Consider the following 18,316-nt stretch of genomic DNA (forward strand, 5'->3'; position numbering starts at 1 on the left):
CCTGCAAAAGTTTTAGAGGACTACATTTTATATTATCCATCTCATCTCCTATACCTACACCAATAAAACCTTTGTGACGTGCCATGCTGTGGTGCATACCCACATATGTGTGTATATACATACTTACTATATTCAGCAAGACATGTATTGCTTTGGCTGCACAGTTTTATGCTGTTTGCTCTATTCATAGAATCATAGATTCATTTAGGCTGGAAAAGACTTTTGAGGTCATCAAGTCCAAACATTTCCCTGATATTGTTTATCTTGGTTTTTATCTTTCCAATAATCCTTTTTGTCCTGCAGTGCTTTGTGCTTCCCTTGTTGCTTTGCAAATTTTGCTTTCTTGGATGGGCCCACATGCAACTAACTACACAGATTTTTGCTCCTGCAGTGCTCACATTGCTCACATACATAAAATAGTTGCACACTGTATGGGGCTACACCATCACAGCATTACAAAACACTATATTGTAGTGCACGTCTATCTGGGTCCAAAGCAACCTAACATTCATTACATCCTGACTGAAACACTTACATTACACTGTATTTTCACACAGTATCACAGTATCACCAAGGTTGGAAGAGACCTCACAGATCATCAAGTCCAACCCTTTACCACAGTGCCCAAGGCTAGACCATGGCACCAAGTGCCACATCCAACCTTGCCTTGAACTGCCCCAGGGACGACGACTCCACTACCTCCCCAGGCAGCCCATTCCAGTGCCTAATGACTCTCTCAGTGAAGAACTTTCTCCTCACCTCGAGCCGAAATTTCCCCTGGCGCAGCCTGAGGCTGTGTCCTCTTGTTCTGGAGCTGGCCACCTGAGAGAAGAGAGCAACCTCCTCCTGGCCACAACCACCCCTCAGGTAGTTGTAGACAGCAATAAGGTCACCCCTGAGCCTTCTCTTCTCCAGGCTAAACAACCCCAGCTCCCTAAGCCTCTCCTCGTAGGGCTTGTGCTCAAGGCCTCTCACCAGCCTCGTCGCCCTTCTCTGGACACGCTCAAGCATCTCAGTGTCCTTCCTAAACTGGGGGGCCCAGAACTGAACGCAGTACTCGAGGTGTGGTCTGACCAGTGCAGAGTACAGGGGCAGAATGACCTCCCTGCTCCTGCTGACCACACCACTCCTGATACAAGCCAGGATGCCACTGGCTCTCTTGGCCACCTGGGCACACTGCTGGCTCATGTTCAGGCGGGTATCAATCAGTACCCCCAGATCCCTCTCTGTCTGGCTGCTCTCCAGCCACTCCGACCCCAGCCTGTATCTCTGCATGGGGTTGTTGTGGCCAAAGTGCAGCACCCTGCACTTTGAGCTATTGAACCCCATCCCATTGGCCTCTGCCCATCTGTGCAGGCGGTCAAGGTCCCGCTGCAGAGCCCTTCTGCCCTCCAGCTCAGTCACATCTGCCCCCAGCTTAGTGTCATCTGCAAACTTGCTGATGACTGACTCGATGCCCTCATCCAGATCATCTATGAAGATGTTAAAGAGGATGGGGCCCAGCACTGATCCCTGAGGGACACCACTAGTGACTGGCCGCCAGCTGGATGTGGCACCATTCACCACCACTCTCTGGGTCCGGCCCTCCAGCCAGTTCCTAACCCAGCACAGAGTGTTACCATCCAAGCCGCGGGTTGACAGCTTAGCCAGCAGTTATTAATTTGTTCTATTTTGAATATTACTTTGTATAAGTTTCTATTGGATTTTTTCCTACCTATGTGTTGGAATAAGTTGACCTGGGAGGTGGTGAAGTCACTGTCTCATAAGGTGTTTAAAAAAAAGACATGTAAAAGTGGCACTTTGGGACATGGTTTAATGGTCATGGTGGTGTTAGGAAAACGGTTGGACTCAATGATCTTTCAGATCTTTTCCAACCAAAAAATTAAATGCACCCTTTGCTGTTCTCCTTTCAGCCCCAGACAGCTCCAGAGGTGTCTCACTCTGGCAAGAGTTAAGAGACTTATGGAAGAGTAGTGCTAGAAATGGACAGACTGAGCTCCCTGCTTTGCCTTTGGATGAGCTTTTGCCCAGGTTTTGGAACTCATTAGGCTGGCTAGAAGGTATACATCTTGGAGACTCCTGCCTTTTCAAAAGCTGGCTGAAACTGGAAAAACATTGTGGGGAGATAAGTGGCATGATCACAAGGACCTTGCTGCTTCTTGCTAGAAGCACTCCAGTAAATGCCACAGCATAAATTACCCTTGGGAAGCAGTAGTGAGGAGTGCAGGATTAGCAGTAGCGCTGGAAATACTAAGTGCTCTGTGAAAGAGACCTGTTATAAATCTGTGGCCTGCAAGCAGTCATGGAGGTGAGTTTTACCAGGTGTTGTAAGGCAGTGGGTACATTTGTGTTCACTGCTGCCCTGATGGCAGTGATGACAGAGAGAACCAGTGTCATTACGGGAAAACATGGGGGGTTTGAGTCAGTAAAATATCTGTTGTCTTGCTTCTTCTCTGCATGCCAATTCTGACTGGTTTTACTTTTTCTCCTCATAAGCATTTCAGAGCCCTAGCGAGAGCCAGGTGAGCAATAAATGGCATTGCTGCTCTTTACATCAAACAACAGCTTATACTCATATTATATGTTGTTTACTGGAGCAGATGCTGCCTAAGACAACATATACCAAATTTCCACGTGTGTGCCTTTGTGTTGTCAGCACAGGTTTATGCAGAACTGGCATGACTCACCCTTCTTTCTTCCAAGCAAGTTCTTTGTTGAGTCTTGTACTTCTGAGAAGTGTGAGGTAACTGAGTTACAAAACATGCAAAACAAATACCACAGTGATCCACCTGTTTGTTATTTTGGTACACACAACAAGGTGTAACTGAGACTAAGCTTCATGCAACTTTAAAAGGAGAAGTCAGTGTGTTGAATAGAAGCCCAGGTAGCTTCTGTTCTGTCATGGCTATTCTTACAAGTAGAAAGTTATCTAAAGGTGTCTGGGAGAAGATTTTTCACTGTAGCTATGTGTAATCGCAAGGCCAGTGCTAGGCATGGAACAAAAAGATTCTTCCGCTGCTGTTAATATCCTAGACCCTGGGCAACTGTCTGCCTGGAGAGTCAGGGCCTTGGGAGGCTTCAGCCCCTGAGAAGGGGGTTTGCACACTGCTGCCAGCTGCTTTTGCTAAAGGAGAAGGGGAAACTCTTCTAGAAATAGTAGATTTCTCTTCTGTACCTCACTGTCAGGACACTCAGTAAAGCTCCTCTGCTTTCTGTGATCTTCAAGAGCAGCTGTGTGTTGCTGTGCCTCCTTCAGGTGGCTAAATACTGATATTTTATCCTTAGTGCAGTGAAGGCTCATATCACTTGTGCAAAGGGAGCACTAGAGAAGTGAACACAAACTGATGTGAAGGATCAGCATTATCAGCAAAAAGCACGGGCAGAAAAACCTGAAAGCAGAGACAGACTAGATCTAAGATACAGAGGAGGCAGACAAGGAGCATGGAATCCCTGCAAAATGGAGCAAATGTACACAGATACTGCAGTAAAGGACTACTTAGTAAAACTTCAGGAGAATTTGATTTGCCTTTGTGTAGCCAATGCTGACTTTTATTATCTTTGTGCTAATTTTTCAAGAAGGAATTTGCTCCTTTAGTCTTTTTCTTCTTTCTGCTGTCTTAGGAGACACCTGCATGTGCATATGGCTGCATGAGAATGCTATCTTCTCTTCCCAAGCAGACCTTGTGTTGCAGTGCTTCACTTTATATACAGCTTACCTCAGGTTTGTTTTCCACTTCCACCCACAGGTAGCAAGCTGTCAAGTTTTGACACTTTGGATTCTTTTTTCCCAGCTTGACTTTTGCAATACTTCAGACTAGCTTTGTTTTGAATTTATAAAGACAATTCCCACCCCTGCTGATACTGGCACTGAACATGTAGCACTTTTGTAGTAATTTAGATGGTTTAAGAACTCCTCACATGTTTCTGTGCAGAATCACACCAAAGGCAGTGTTAGTAAGGGTGCCAAAAGAGAACAAATGTACCCACTACCTTCTAATGGATGCTACTATTCAGCAAGAGTAACTGCATGTTTCTGAAGTCAATAGAGATGACCATCTGGGTGGTAGCCAAGGGAAGAGAGGTGAGGAAGAGGGAACTGACATGTTTGATGACAGCACACTGTGAGTGAGGTTGGTGTTATCTCTTTTTAACAAATGAGGAAACAAATGTGAACTAAGTTGTCAGTGCTTCAGAGTGCCACAGTAACTGAGCCAGCCTGTGACATAAGCCTCATGGTCATGTCTGTTTTTTAGCCAGGTTTGACCTGACACAGATTTGTTTGCAAGAGGAATGGTATTTGCAGTTGGTTTGGTTTTGGGAAGAGTGAGTTTTTCTGGTTCTGTTCTCTTGTCCTTTTCTGTTTGGTGGTGCCACTTCATGGCAATGATTACCAGAAATCTATCCTGACTTTTATGACAGGGTGCCAGGATGTGGGAGGCTGTGTGTAAATTTGTTTTAGACTGGGTACCTGAGCAGAATCTGGCACTGTTACTGGGACATCTTTTGAGACAAAGCTGCTGAATATATTTCTCAGACACTTCATCCTCTAAAAAGTAGGCTTGTGGAGCACTGGGAGGCCATTGTATTCTGGAGCATTGTTGCATTTTTCCTGGGTCCCAACAAAATGCAATGCTTGTCAGTGGTGTCACTCTTCCCCTTCTACTTCCCATATGACCATATGTCATTTCAGGCTAAGGGGACACTTTCTACTTTCAGACCTCTTTCTTGACAGGGCACTTATGTGGCCTGATCTTCAGTTCTTTTGGAAACAGCTTCATTTACCACTGCATGTGGTCTTTGGCAGTTAAATCATAGATTGGACAATACAGATCCATGTTTCATTGGACTTTTTGGTTTTTCACATTAAACTATACCTATCATAAGTTTCACAAATTAATAAATCACTATTTCTGTGGTGTACTTTGAAAAATATTCCTTCAGTTGGAAGGGCTTCACATTTTTTCCCAAGTGCAGTGCAGATACCTCCAAGCTAACTGCCAATAGTCTTCATTCATCTAGTTTTAAAACTTGTTGAGAAACACTTGTGAGATTCCAAGAGTTTGATTATCACACATTGAAAGCTACTGGCCCATTTTAGTGACTGTCATGACAATGGTAAATGTATTAGTAAATGTTGTGTAGATACATCCTAAGCACTATGAGTCCTGTTTTAGGGGGGTGTTTATTTGTATAACTACCCAATTAATTAAATATTGAGTGGATCAGGTGGTTAAATTTAAGAGTTCTGACATGAACTACCTCACTGAAGTCGATAATATTCCATGTAAAACTACATGGCTGCTACATTGTCTTGTGTATTCACTGAAGAACAGATAACATTAGTGAATGATAAGAAATAAATGAAAGTTGTGTTTTAATGAATAAAAAGTACATAAACACTGCCCAGAATGGAAAGAAAAACTAAATGCCTATCTGTTGATCTGTTCTGAATCATAAGACACTGTGGAATGCAAACTGAAAAGTTATGTTTTCTGTCCATATACAGCCTTTCTTTTCAACACACACCCCACACCCCTCCCCCCTCCCCCTCCTAAAGTTTAAAGCTTATAAAAAGACTAAGGCTTAAAAAACCCTAAAGCCACACCAATGCAGTTTGAGGACAAATCTAGAAGAAAGATTTATTAGTTTAGGTACTTGAACAGATTGCTCAGGGAAGTTGTGGAGGCTTCAACCCTAGAAGTGTTCAAGGCTAGGTTGGATGGGGCCTTGGGCAACCTGGTTTTTTGTAGGTGGTGTCCCTGCCCATAGCAGCGGGGTTAGAACTACATGATAATTAAGGTCCCTTCCAATCTGAACCTTTCTATGAACCTTTGAAGTCAGTCTTGCATGTTTTAAGGTGGAAACCTGAACTTAATTTTTCTGAGACTGAAATTGTCTTCAAGGCATACATTGATATGAAAGACCTTTTTGTTTTAGCATGATGACTTCAGCAGTTTCTTGCATTTTCTTATTTGATGTAGATCATACTCTAATACTGGTTAAAAAATACTGTAGGTTCCTTTTTTTTCCTTTCTGCAATTTAATTCAAGACAAATACCCTTACTTATCCTGTATCAACTGCTGCACAGTGCCTGGCATCAATATCTGTAGTATTTGAGGGAAAAACAGGCCAGAGATTTCAATTTCTTTCCCCTTTTAAGCCATCCCTCCATGTTTCTTAATAGAACTACCTGTTCAATTTTGTCATGTCATGTGTGGTTTGCATTTAGGGAGCTGAAGAGCTGCATGCAGATGGGATATGAGCAAGGTAATGGAACGTGTCAAGGTACTTGAAAAAGCAATATGTAGGAATGATTGAGGCCCATCTTTTGTCACTGATACACAGATTATCTGGAAATGGCTTTGAATAGAAACATAAGATTTCACAGGGAGAGGGATATAGTGCCTTTGTCACATCATTACCTGGAACATAATACCAAAATTATGCTACAAACTCATTAAAATGCAGAAGTGTTATGGTCCCTTTGCAGATTAAATACACTGCTAAACAGATTTTTCTTTTCTGTTTTCTTCTTTCTTTTCTCCTCCTTCTTCTTTCTCCTCCTCCTTTCTTCTTCATTCTTCTTTCTTCCTTCTTTTTCCTTTTTCCTTCTTTCTCCTTCTTCTTGCTGCTTCTTGCTTCTTTCCTCTTCTCTCTCCTTCCTTCCTTCCTTCCTTCCTTCCTTCCTTCCTTCCTTCCTTCCTTCCTTCCTTCCTTCCTTCCTTCCTTCCTTCCTTCCTTCCTTCCTTCCTTCCTTCCTTCCTTCCTTCTTTTCCTTCTTTTCCTTCTTTTCCTTCTTTTCCTTCTTTTCCTTCCTTCCTTCCTTCCTTCCTTCCTTCCTTCCTTCCTTCCTTCCTTCCTTCCTTCCTTCCTTCCTTCCTTCCTTCCTTCCTTCCTTCCTTCCTTCCTTCCTTCCTTCCTTCCTTCCTTCCTTTTTCTTTCTTTCTTGCTTTCTTTCTTTCTTGCTTTCTCCTTCCTTCCTTCCTTCCTTCCTTCCTTCCTTCCTTCCTTCCTTCCTTCCTTCCTTCCTTCCTTCCTTCCTTCCTTCCTTCCTTCCTTCCTTCCTTCCTTCCTTCCTTCCTTCCTTCCTTCCTTCCTTCCTTCCTTCCCCCTTCTTTCTTCGTCTTCTTTCTTCTTCTTCCTTCTTCTTCCTCCATTAAGAACCCACTCTGTACAAACATAAACCAAAAAAAACCCCAACCAACCACAGAAACTCAAACAAAAACCCAAACAAAAAATGCCAAGAAATCACCACCACCAAAAAAAAAAACCGATTAGGGCAGCTTGTAAAAGTGTTGAAGTGATGAACCCATGAATAACCTAAACAGAATTTCTGGAGCCTTAGAAAACACTTTGTAAGATCAGAGGAAGTGTTTATTACTGAAGAAGGATTTTTTAATATTAGTTTATGCATTCCTAGATTAGACTTTTCAGTGCTTTTAAAAAGATTCTTCCCTCATGTTTCAACATAGACTTCCAACAAAGCCTTAGCTTCAGGAGAGGAATTTGTACTTGAGGCACATGTAAATATTTGCCTAAATCACAGTCTTTCTTGCAAGACCTGCAAGTTAAAAAAGAAATGCATGTGTATTGCATGATAATTTTATCCAAGTACTTTACAGGCCATAACTTACTAGATATTCATGAACAGTGTTTTGTGAGGCAGGTAAATGGATATCGAACTTACTTTATATTAAATAGAGAAAGGCAATGACCTAAAAGACAAATGAAGTATAAGGGAAAAAGAATTCTTGCTCCAAAACTTGCTCAGATGGCAAATTATTTGAAAAAGGTGTCATAACACATGATGAAACTCAGGGAGAGAAAAAGTACTTGTAGTACTCCTTTTCACAGTTGTCCAGCAGGAGTGAAGTTAGATCAGTACCAAAACCTTCCAGAGAGTGCAGCAGGTGTTATATTATCATGTTTGAATTGATCCCTCTTCCTTGATTGCATCAGGATTTTGCTATGTATCCCAGAACACAGATAAGTCTTACAGAATGGTAGAGTTGGAAAGGACATCTGGAGATGATGTAGTCTAACCTTCTCTGCTGAAGCAGGTGTGCCTAGAAGGTGAGCAACATGATATAGTTGCTCGGGGGGGGAAATCTGAGTAAATGGAATGTAACTAATCAAGGTACACATGATTTAAGTTTAAGTTCCTTGTGTTGGTGTCTACCATTTTCTTGGGAGGTGAATATAATGGAGCCAGACCTCCAATTTCATCTGTAATCAGATGGATTTTCGCCTGTTCAACAAAACCTCAGTAATTTTTTCATCTGTTGACTCCACAAAACAGGGACAATCTTCAGCAAAGTCTATTTTGGCATGAGAAGGGGCAATGATTTTACACTAAAAGAGGGCATATAGAGACTAGATAGAAGCAAGATTCTTATTTTTTTACAATGAAGGTGGCAAAACTGTGGCACAGGTTGCTCAGAGAACGGATAGATTCTCCATCCCTGGAAGCATTCAAGGTTAGGTTAGATGAGGTGCTGAGCAACCTGATCTAGTTAGAGAAATCCCTTCTCACTGTAGAGGAATTGGACTAGATGACCTTTAAGGTCATCTAGTAACCCAAGCCATTGCATGGTTCTGTGATTTTAATCATTCTTTCTTGACTATGTGATGCATTTATGGAAAATTCTGAGCTGGTAAAAAAGTCAGTGCTGATAACTTGCTCTGCCTATGGAGAGTAAGACAATCATTTGACTGCCATAATGTCACTGCTCTTGTGCAGCCACTCCAGCCACTGACTACTCTCCATGCCTGCAACTCACTGCATTAAACAAAATTGGTGGGGGAGTGTAGCTCAAGCGTGTTGAGATCTGATTATTTCTTGGCTGTCAAGAATAAGATCCTCTCAAGGAACTCTTAATACCACAGAGGTATCTTGATCTTACCTTCACTTTGTAGAGCAATTAAGTGGCATATGTAGCATGTGCAGTTTTTACAGTGGAGGTACTGCTGACTTTTGCAGACAAAATGCACAAAAAGTCTTAACCATTTTCTGTCTGTGTGATGTATTCTCCATGGTGTGGGACTGCTGAGAAGGTTGTGATTCATTATACAGACACTGAGTCCTTTTTTCATCACATTTTCAGCATGTACATCTTTTCAGGTGCTTTTATTTGCCGCTTGGTGAGTGAGTAGCTAAATTAGTAGCTGAGCTGTAAATAGTAGTAAAACCTCTCTAAAGGCAGCCTTACTGTGAAGGCATATTTTAAAATTTAGTGATTTTCCACTGTCTTTTCTTTGCTTCTAACTTGTGAATTTCTTGTTCCTTCTTTCACACCTTCATTCCTGCACAGACATGGGGAAAAAGCTTAATCCTTCAGTGCTAAATGCTGAATCATAAAATGGTTTAGGTTGGAAGGGACTTCAAAGATCGTCCAGTTCCAACCCCTGCCATAGGCAGGGACACCTCCCACTAGAACAGGTTGCTCAAGGTCTCATCTAACCTGGCCTTGAACACCTCCAGGGAGGGAGCATCCACAACCTCCCTGGGCAACCTGTGCCAGTGTCTCAGCATCCTCACTGTAAAGAACCTTTTCCTAACACCTAGTTCAAATCTCCCCTCTTCCAGTTTAAACCCATTATCTCTCATCTTGTCATTACAAGAGCTTGCAAATAGTCCCACCCCAGCCTTCCTGTAGGCCTCCTTCAGATATTAGAAGGCCACTATGAGGTCTCCAATCCTTCTCTTCTCCAGGTTGAAGAGCCCTGACTCCTGTAGCCTGTTCTCATAGTAGAGGTGCATTCTTACCTGCCTCCCTCTTTTTTAGGATGTATTGCTTCTGGGCCTGAAGGAGGTGATCCTTGAACATTGACCAGCTTTCCGGGGCCCTCCTTCTTTCCAGACTGCTACTATGATGTAACCTTCCCCTGCCTTCCCTATAACCTTTACCCGTAGGCTCTCTGTTTTTGCGTTGCACATCCCCAGGTGGAGCTCTATGGACTTTAGGTGCTTCCTTTGAGTTTAGCAGCATCTTTAAGTCCTCCATCAGCTTCTTTAATTGCAAACATATCATCTTCTCCAAGTACAAAAAACAAAGGCAAAGGATTTAATACCTGTAAAAACTAACAAGGAGGTTTTCTATGAACCATTATAAGATCCATGGCACTGCACCGACCTATTATAAAATCTCTCCAACTCACCCTGTGAAGGCACAGTACCCTCTAAAAATATCACAGAAGGCTCTAGTTGCTCACCTATCCTCACCTACAATCAAGCAACAAGCTAGAGGAGAAGAGCCCAGATGTATTATGAGCCTTCGGAAACCTCTGTGCTTCTGGCTTGGTACACCCAATGATTTAGATACTGCATATTGAAATGGACTGCAAAATCCATACTGTGCATTGAAGCTCCCTAAGAGCCTCCTGCCTGTCCTTGCGTGGAAGGGCTCTGAGATTCTGTCCTGGAAGTCTAAATTAAGAACAAGCCTCTGGGCTGCTGCTAGGCCTGCAATAACTTCTCAGGCTTTGTCCTCCCTCTGTAACTGGCTGACCTGAGCTGCCCCTAGAGTACAAATCTACTGTACCATGCTGTCAAAACAAATCACTAAATATCAGACAGCATCACAGAGGAGACAGAAGCCAGGATCTTAGCTGAAGTAAAAGGTTGCTCTTCCATGCTCGTGGAGGAATTAAGGCAAACTAAATGCCTTGGCTGGAGGGCAGCATTCACTGCTTCCCCAAATGCTGCCCTAAAACTAGATTTAAAAAAAAATAACCAGGTCTCCCATGAGGAGACAGAGTGGCTTCTAAGGAGGCCTTGCTGGAGCATCACCCAAGTATGCAAGAAGTGCACCCAACACACTGCATCATGGGCAGGCACTGGGGAAGGGTCTCGGAGAACAGAATTCTCTGCATCATTTAATAGTGGAGCTTAGATACAGGCACAGACCAGGCAGGAAGTTTGTGGAGGGAAGGCTATCCTGTTTCTCTTGCTGTTATGGTCTGAAGCATGTGAGCAATGACAGGTACTTAATGGATGTGGGGCTGCAGCAGTAAGTCACCCACAGTCTCTGTCCACATCAGTAATGACTCTGGGAGCTGCTCTGGGGACACAATTTTTTATTGTATTATCCTGTGTCACCTGCTGCCACTGCCTAGAATTGTTCCAATGTCTCTAGGGTACCAGGTACCATCATGACTATGTACCTGCTGCTGCTTAAAGCTCTGTGGAGGAGCTGTGTGTGCTGGTGGAGTCATTGAATCTGATGGCTAAGCTGACTTTTTATAAGCACTGGGCCTAGACACCTTTGGGAGAGCTGGGCAAAGAGAAGACGGAGGATAGTGAAACTGCTGTTTGAATAACAAAAGGATAGCTCCTGGTTAAATCTGAGCTGATAGTCCCTAGGGTGTTGATGGTGCTGACATGATGTCCTTTTTGCTCTTCACCTCTCTCCCTTACCTCACATACTACTTTCACTCCCAATTCCTTACAGCCTGTTCTGCTGCTTTCTTATAGGGGTGTGTACTGGATCTGAATCCATTACTGCTTAGTGAGCTAGATATTTAAAGTTTACCATTTAGTTCATACCTCTACATTCTTCTAAATTAACCCACTTCAAATATTTATGAATAAAAAATAAGCTCATTTAAAATGCCACTAAGATAAGCTGACTCTACTTGCTTGAACTAATTCTCTCTGTATAGTTTATCAGAATTAACCCAAGCACATGATAAGCAGAGAGACAGACAATAAAAAAGAAACCACATTTCCATTTATGAAAGTCCTAATTATCCTGACATTTAAGAGGGTATCAGTGTTTTCAATAAAACTCCAAATGGGTACATCTCTTTAATCAGAGCATAATTTGCAAGGCCTTCTCAGAACAGTTTGAAGGAATGCAAACTTGAATGTTAAATGCCTGTAAGTACTGGGAAAATAGTTTGTGAAGAGTTCTGGGGTTTTACCAGAGCTGATAATCTGAAAGGCTCTGACTTCTCCACAACCCACCTAGTAGCTTTTGAAGCTCAGTGCCTGTTGACAAAAAAGCAAAGGTCTCCAAGACCTTTTGCTTTGACATAGCTCTTGAACAGTGATGGGGCAATAGGGGAAGAAGACAGCAGTACTAAGAGGGAGAGGCTTATCAGGTGGGCACGAAACACACATCTGTAGGGAACAAAGCTGCATTAATCCTACTTCTTCTAAAACATGTTGTTCATAATTTGCAATAAACTATGCCAACTTCTACCCAAATCTGCCAGAAATCTGTGTTTTGTTGTTTTGTTAACAGTGGTTTGCAGTTTGCTCTATGCTTTGTCATTATTTTGAGTAGACTTTGTAGTTTTGTTTGACTTAGAAGCGACCTCAGCTACTTAGCTGTGCAACTTGGAGATACAATTCAAGCACTGTACTTCTGCCCATTGCACTGGTTTTATGCCATGATGCCAAGATTCTAGGATATGTGTTAAGACAAACTTGAATATATTTGAAACTGGCCTGCCAAATAAAATATGGAGAGAACAGAGGCCTTTTTTTTCCCTTCTAGAGGGGAGGCCTGCCATTTTTGTATAATGAGCAGTTTGAAACATTCATGAGACTGTTCTATTGCTGGTTGCCTGGGAGAAGAGACCAACCCCCACCTGGCTACAGCCTCCCTTCAGGTAGTTGTAGGCAGCAATGAGGTCACCCCTGAGCCTTCTCCAGGCTAAACAACCCCAGCTCCCTCAGCCTCTCCTCATAGGGTTTGTATTCCAGGCCTTTCACCAGCTATGTCGCCCTTCTCTGGACAGGAGTTGTGCCAGGGGAGGTATAGGCTGGATGTTAGGAGGAAGTTCTTCCCAGAGAGAGTGATTGGCATTGGAATGGGCTGCCCAGGGAGGTGGTGGAGTCGCCACCCCTGGAGGTGTTCAAGCAAAGACTGGATGAGGCACTTAGTGCCATGGTCTAGTTGACTGGATAGGGCTGACTGATAGGTTGGAGTGGATGAGCTTGGAGGTCTCTTCCAATCTGGTTGATTCTATGAGGCAGACTCCATGCTGGAAATGGACTTCGGACACCTGCTCAATGGATGTTGTGTTTTACAAATCATGGTAAACCACAGATTTTACCTGATCTATGTGAGGGGTTGTGGGGCTGAACTGGAAGCTGCACATCTTCCAGGACTGACTGTAGCCTCCTCACCAGGTTATAAACAATCCCCCTTCCCTTTTATGCAGCTAAGAACAGTAGTCTCTTTAATGTAAATGAGGTCTCCTATAATGGAGACTGCTGGCTGAGAGTCTGAATTAAGAACAGAGTAGGAAAGACAAAAGAATGAAGCCTGTTTAATGAGGATGAAAGATGCTCTCCCCCTCTCTTAAATTCTCCAATCCCAGTTTAGCAGAGCGTAGGGCTTGTTAGCTCTGAAAAGTCTGACTTGCTGACTTGAGTAAACGCAATGCTTGGCAGATGAAGTAATGCATAATTAATTGTTCTTTGTTGCATTCTTTCCAATGTAATGACTTGTAGCATTTATGCTTATAATAATTGATGTTTTCTTTGTGCTGGAGCTTCAGGACAGCCAATTAAGGCAGTGGAGGTGGTAGCTGTGCAGCATCTCTAGCATCTGTGTGTTGCTGACATGCCCACATATAACTTTTTTTTATCCTTTTCTTTACTTATTTCTAGTGCCTAAAACAGTATATGCAGCTGGCAATTCAAGAAGGCTGTGGTTCTCCTATCACATGTCCAGACATGGTATGCTTAAACCATGGGACTCTACAGGAAGCAGAGGTATCAACACTTTCTTATTTCTCACTTTTTAAAACAACATCCCCCTCCCCTCTCCACTTCTTTATCTACATAAAGAACAAGATCATACACCTTTTCTTCCTCTTATTACTTTTAGTGAGCTTTTGTCAAGAAGCCTGACTGACAACAGTAACTAGAATCAAACAGATGTGTTTCAAGAGTTGTACTCCTTTTTTCTCTTCCTCTCTGCCCTTAAGGAAAGGCTTCCTTGGCATCCAGACAACTTCTGAATTACCCATGCAGGTGACATAACTGGAATACCCTTTATCCCAGTATTGCTGAACCTCCATTAACACAGTCTCTTAGGTCAGATTTGTTTTGGCTAACACTGACATTCTCATGCCTCTATCAACACAAGAGCAGGAACTCAGACTGATGGTTCTGGGGGCCAGAATTTTTTCATGTATGTTCATAATAGACTACGACAACCACTTTGCAGTCCAATATAAACATGCATGACTCTCTATATTTATATGAAAAGAGAGGTATCAGCACAACGCTGGGTGAAAGTAAGTTGTAAGAGATACATAAAGTGTCTTAAGGCAGATAGGGGAGTGGTTCAGAGCTCAAAAGCTAAATGATGTTTAGGCAGAGCTGTCCGCTCATCTGGCATGTGCACTATCTGCCAGACTAACTGGAAAGTTCACTTTGAGAGGCAGAGAAGTTGGAGGAGAAAAGTGTGTCTCAGATCTTCTTGCACTTTTTGGGGCAGCAGAGTACAAGAGAGCTATAGAAGGCCACTACCTGACTGCTTGACTCCCAGAAATGCTCAAGCAGCCTTCTGCCTGACTTAGGGCTGGTGTAGAGTTTCTGAATCCAGCTTACCACCAAGTGCATGACATGGGGAAGAGCTGCTGGCAGTGTGGCTGGAAGCTTCATGTGTGCCAGCCGTTCTGTGCATCGAGAAGGCCAAAGAAAACTCTGGGCAAATCTGATGTTATCCTGTAGCTATTCTTGCTTGCTCTGTGAACCAGGTTGGCTTCTGCTGCGTCTGAGAACACAACTAGGAAAAGAAACCCCACAAAACAACAAAAAACAGGAAAAAGGGGTAGCAAAGGGATTTTGGCTGGTTTTGTGCATTCTCTCTGCATTTGTTTGCAGGGACAAAATCAAGGAGAATTGGATCTCTGTCCCTGAACTAATGAAAAGCAGTTTATCTTCTGGGTTCTCTTAAGCCCTATGCGTATGACATGACTGAGATAGAAATATATGATCCTATTTAATGGCAATCAGTGGCAATGCAGTTCCCAATACTAAACCTACCTTTTTCTCCAGAAAAATTCAGGATGTCCTCCATACATTTGAAACACTGTGCTTAGCTGGATCAGGGCCTTGAAGCTGCAGCTGTTGCAAAGTGCAGACATAATGGAGGGCTTTTCTTTGGCTGAATCCAGCTATTACTGAAAGTCAGTAAAAACAGCCAGCATAGTATTGTCTCTCTCACTCACTGCAACAGGTTGGAGGCAACTAACCTTTAAGGTAAATGCATTTGTCAAAGAAAATGATCAAATGGTATGAAGAATTCAGCTGTGTTAAGCTAAGGTTATGATACTATAGGAATCACAGAGATATACTTCCCCCTTAGTAAAGCAGAAGGACACTCTAGGGCATGTATTAATGGACCATTAGCTTAATCCTTAGGTAGTTTTTGGGCTGAAGGCAAAATGACTAACCAGCTCAAATGTGCATTAGTGTCTCGTGGATGAATGAATGTTCTGACACTCCCTTTTGGCAATGCACTTGAAACATAGACCTCCTGCTTGAAAAGCAAGCAGGCCCTTCAACCTGGTCAAAATGAACTGATTAGGTATTGTACCAAGAACCTATTTCTTTAAAGATGAAACAAACCCAGGAACAATAGAAAGATTGTCTCTGTTAATAATCTGTAAGATTAGTATGTAAACTGCAGGTTATGTATGAACACTCCATTTTCATCTCTATAAAAGCTATTCTGTATGAAAATGCAGCCTTTAAAAGGCATTATTTAAAAATCAGGACCTTATTCAGATGGTAGACAATGTGCTTAAATATGACTATTGTTTGGCATGAGAGTACTCTTGGAAATGACAGTTTATTTCATGCATTCTCTGAACCTCCTGGTGTAATAGTACAACAAGCCTTACCTCTGAAGGGTCTGGATGTTTGATCTCTGGCTTCTGGCATGAAAAGGTTTCTCATCAGGACAGTGCCATGAGAACTAATATGTTGCCTCTGCTTGGGGTAAAGAAAAAAAGTAGTATTTTATTAGTTAGCATCAAGGTTTTGGAAAAATATACTTTTAATGATATGTCCATTTTGGGTTCTGCTGTGACTGATGTTTACCCAGGTACTGTTACACCTTGGAGAGAAAACAGCAGTTGAAACTGGCTTTGTTGTGGACATGGTATTCAGTTTGTTCCTATACTTTGGGCTAAATTGAGTCTAATTATCCTAGCTAACATGGTTGTTTTGTTTGCTTTTTAAATGCCTTTTGCTGTAGCCTGCACAAGAGAGATAAGATGAATTTAGGCATAATTTGAAGTGAAGGAAGGCCTTTTCGTTGACTTCAGTGCATTTGTCATTGAGCTCCCTTCAATAAGGAAACTCAACAATTAAAAACAAAAGCTTATAAGCAATTTCTAAAACATTATAGCTGTGAAAATTCTTCTGCTTCCCTCCTTCAAGCATTAATGCTTTCCAGTGACCTGTTTGTTGTCATTGTGAGCTAACTCTGTTTTATCTTCCCAGTAAAATTCTTCAGAGCTCATCTAGTTTAGTACTAAATTATGAGAGCCTTTTCACAGCTCCTGTCTGGACTCTGAGACACATGCTTCTTGTGTTGCTTTTGGGGGGTGGAGTGGGGGTAAAAACTCTGGTTACTATTTTAAGCAGGGAATAGAAATGTCTTCTTGTGTCCCTCACAAAGAAATGAGCAACTGTGAATAGCAGGGATGTATCTCAATGAAACAGTTGAGTATTTCGTCAGCGTTTGGGGACTAAGCTAGGAAATTGCACTTTTTAGTGCTTTGCAAGCAGGTTTTCTGAAATCCCCTGGGTTGGTTGTTGGGTTTGGTTTAGTGGTTTGGGTTTTGTGGTTTGTTTTGGGTTTTTTTTTTGTAGTTGTTTGGGTTTTCTTTTGGTTTTATTTAAGTCTAATTGAAAGTGGTACATTCCCCAGCAGTTTTCTGGTTTTACAAATAGTGCATTCAAACAGAAGGAATTGTTCCACTGGAGTGCTTGAAGTCAAGTGCAAACCTAGGTCATATCTTGACCTATTACATAAAGATAGCAGCTGCTTGTAGCATAGCTGGTTTTAAGTAGAAATGAGTGGATGTTGGTTGTGTGAAGGTAATGGTTTTGGCTACAGACTGGTTCAAATAGCTGGTTGCACACAAAAAAAGGGAAATTTAAAAGCAATCTCATTAAACAAGATGTTTGTCCTGTCAAGCTCTAACAGTACAATAAACAATGTTTTGGATTCCTTCCTGGAAGCAGAAGATAGAAGGAACATCTTATGTTAATGCAGTTTTCTTCAACCATGCAGACTTCTTCTGTCTGTAATAGTCTTGTCTCTCTTGAGAGTTTGCTCCATGGATTTAATTGGGCCAGTTACTATCTCTAATTTAAATAAGGGGTAATTTATCATGGTTTGAAATGGTTTTACTTGGTGCAAATCCAATCACCAGTGTAAGCAATGAGTCAGGTTAAGCCTTAACTGCATACAGGGATTTTTAATGCAGTAGTGACTTGGATAATGTCTAGAGGATTGTGCTTTGCTATTTCTGATTCCTGTGTAACTTTGAAGGGTGTAACGTTGATGCCAATGATCCATGTGAAAATAATATGATCTGGATTAAAATCATGCAGCAGGCAGTATAGAAGATACTGGTTTGGGTTCTCTTTTTGCTTGCTAAATTTGATAGGGAGAATTACCCCTTTGCAATGCAGAGTCTGCTTTTTCCCCCTCCATGTGAATCCATGATCTGCACCAGTGCTAACCTGACAAAGGGTTGTCAGCTGCAAAGAGATGCTGAAATGGGACAGTGACCCAGATCTTAGAATTATTAATTGCATTATATTCCATCCATAGCTGAACAAAAATCCCTTTTGGAGTCAGGTTAAAATGGCCATTTTATTGTTAATTTGAAAATTGTTTTACATTTTGCTGGGAGTGATTGAAATGGTAAAGTGAGGAAAAAGGTGAGAAAATGTTCAAGCTGACCTATCTTTTTTAGGGTCAAAATTGAGATTTTTGTTCTTATGTTCTTGCTTCTGAATAAATTCATGGGGAGCAAGTGAGGGAGTCTTAATTTTATTTTTGTCACTAAAAAAAGAGAAGATTTCCTTAATGGAGAAAATGAATAATTTAATATTTCATGATGACTCTAGAGAGCATCGTAGCTGACAAAGAAAGGTGTGGGTGTAATTTCTGACAATAGAGATTGAACTCTCATGGCCCTTTCAAAAGCAAACCACAGCACAAGTTAAAACTATTTGCACTCTTTGCAAAACTAAGCTCTACCTCTGAGTAGGACTTTCACAGAGGTGGGCAATACAACCTTTTGCAAGTGGCCATTGCTGCTGCCAGTGCA

General features: G+C 42.0%; 1 protein-coding gene across 5 annotated transcripts in view; it reads left to right on the top strand.

The window, feature by feature from the left end:
- The window catches only part of RNF144B (ring finger protein 144B), a 93,039-nt gene that overhangs the window by 63,414 nt on the left and 11,309 nt on the right, over positions 1-18,316 (top strand). For 4 of the 5 annotated variants that reach the window (XM_064161044.1, XM_064161043.1, XM_064161045.1 and 1 more), the window contains exon 3: positions 13,623-13,727. The exons of the other annotated variant lie outside the window; for it this stretch is intronic. In XM_064161044.1, the coding sequence (XP_064017114.1) occupies positions 13,623-13,727 (105 nt within the window). The remainder of the gene's footprint in view (positions 1-13,622; positions 13,728-18,316) is intronic. 5 annotated transcript variants of the gene reach the window in all.

The sequence above is a fragment of the Pogoniulus pusillus genome, chromosome 21, assembly GCF_015220805.1.
Source record: "Pogoniulus pusillus isolate bPogPus1 chromosome 21, bPogPus1.pri, whole genome shotgun sequence".
Lineage (NCBI taxonomy): Eukaryota > Metazoa > Chordata > Aves > Piciformes > Lybiidae > Pogoniulus > Pogoniulus pusillus.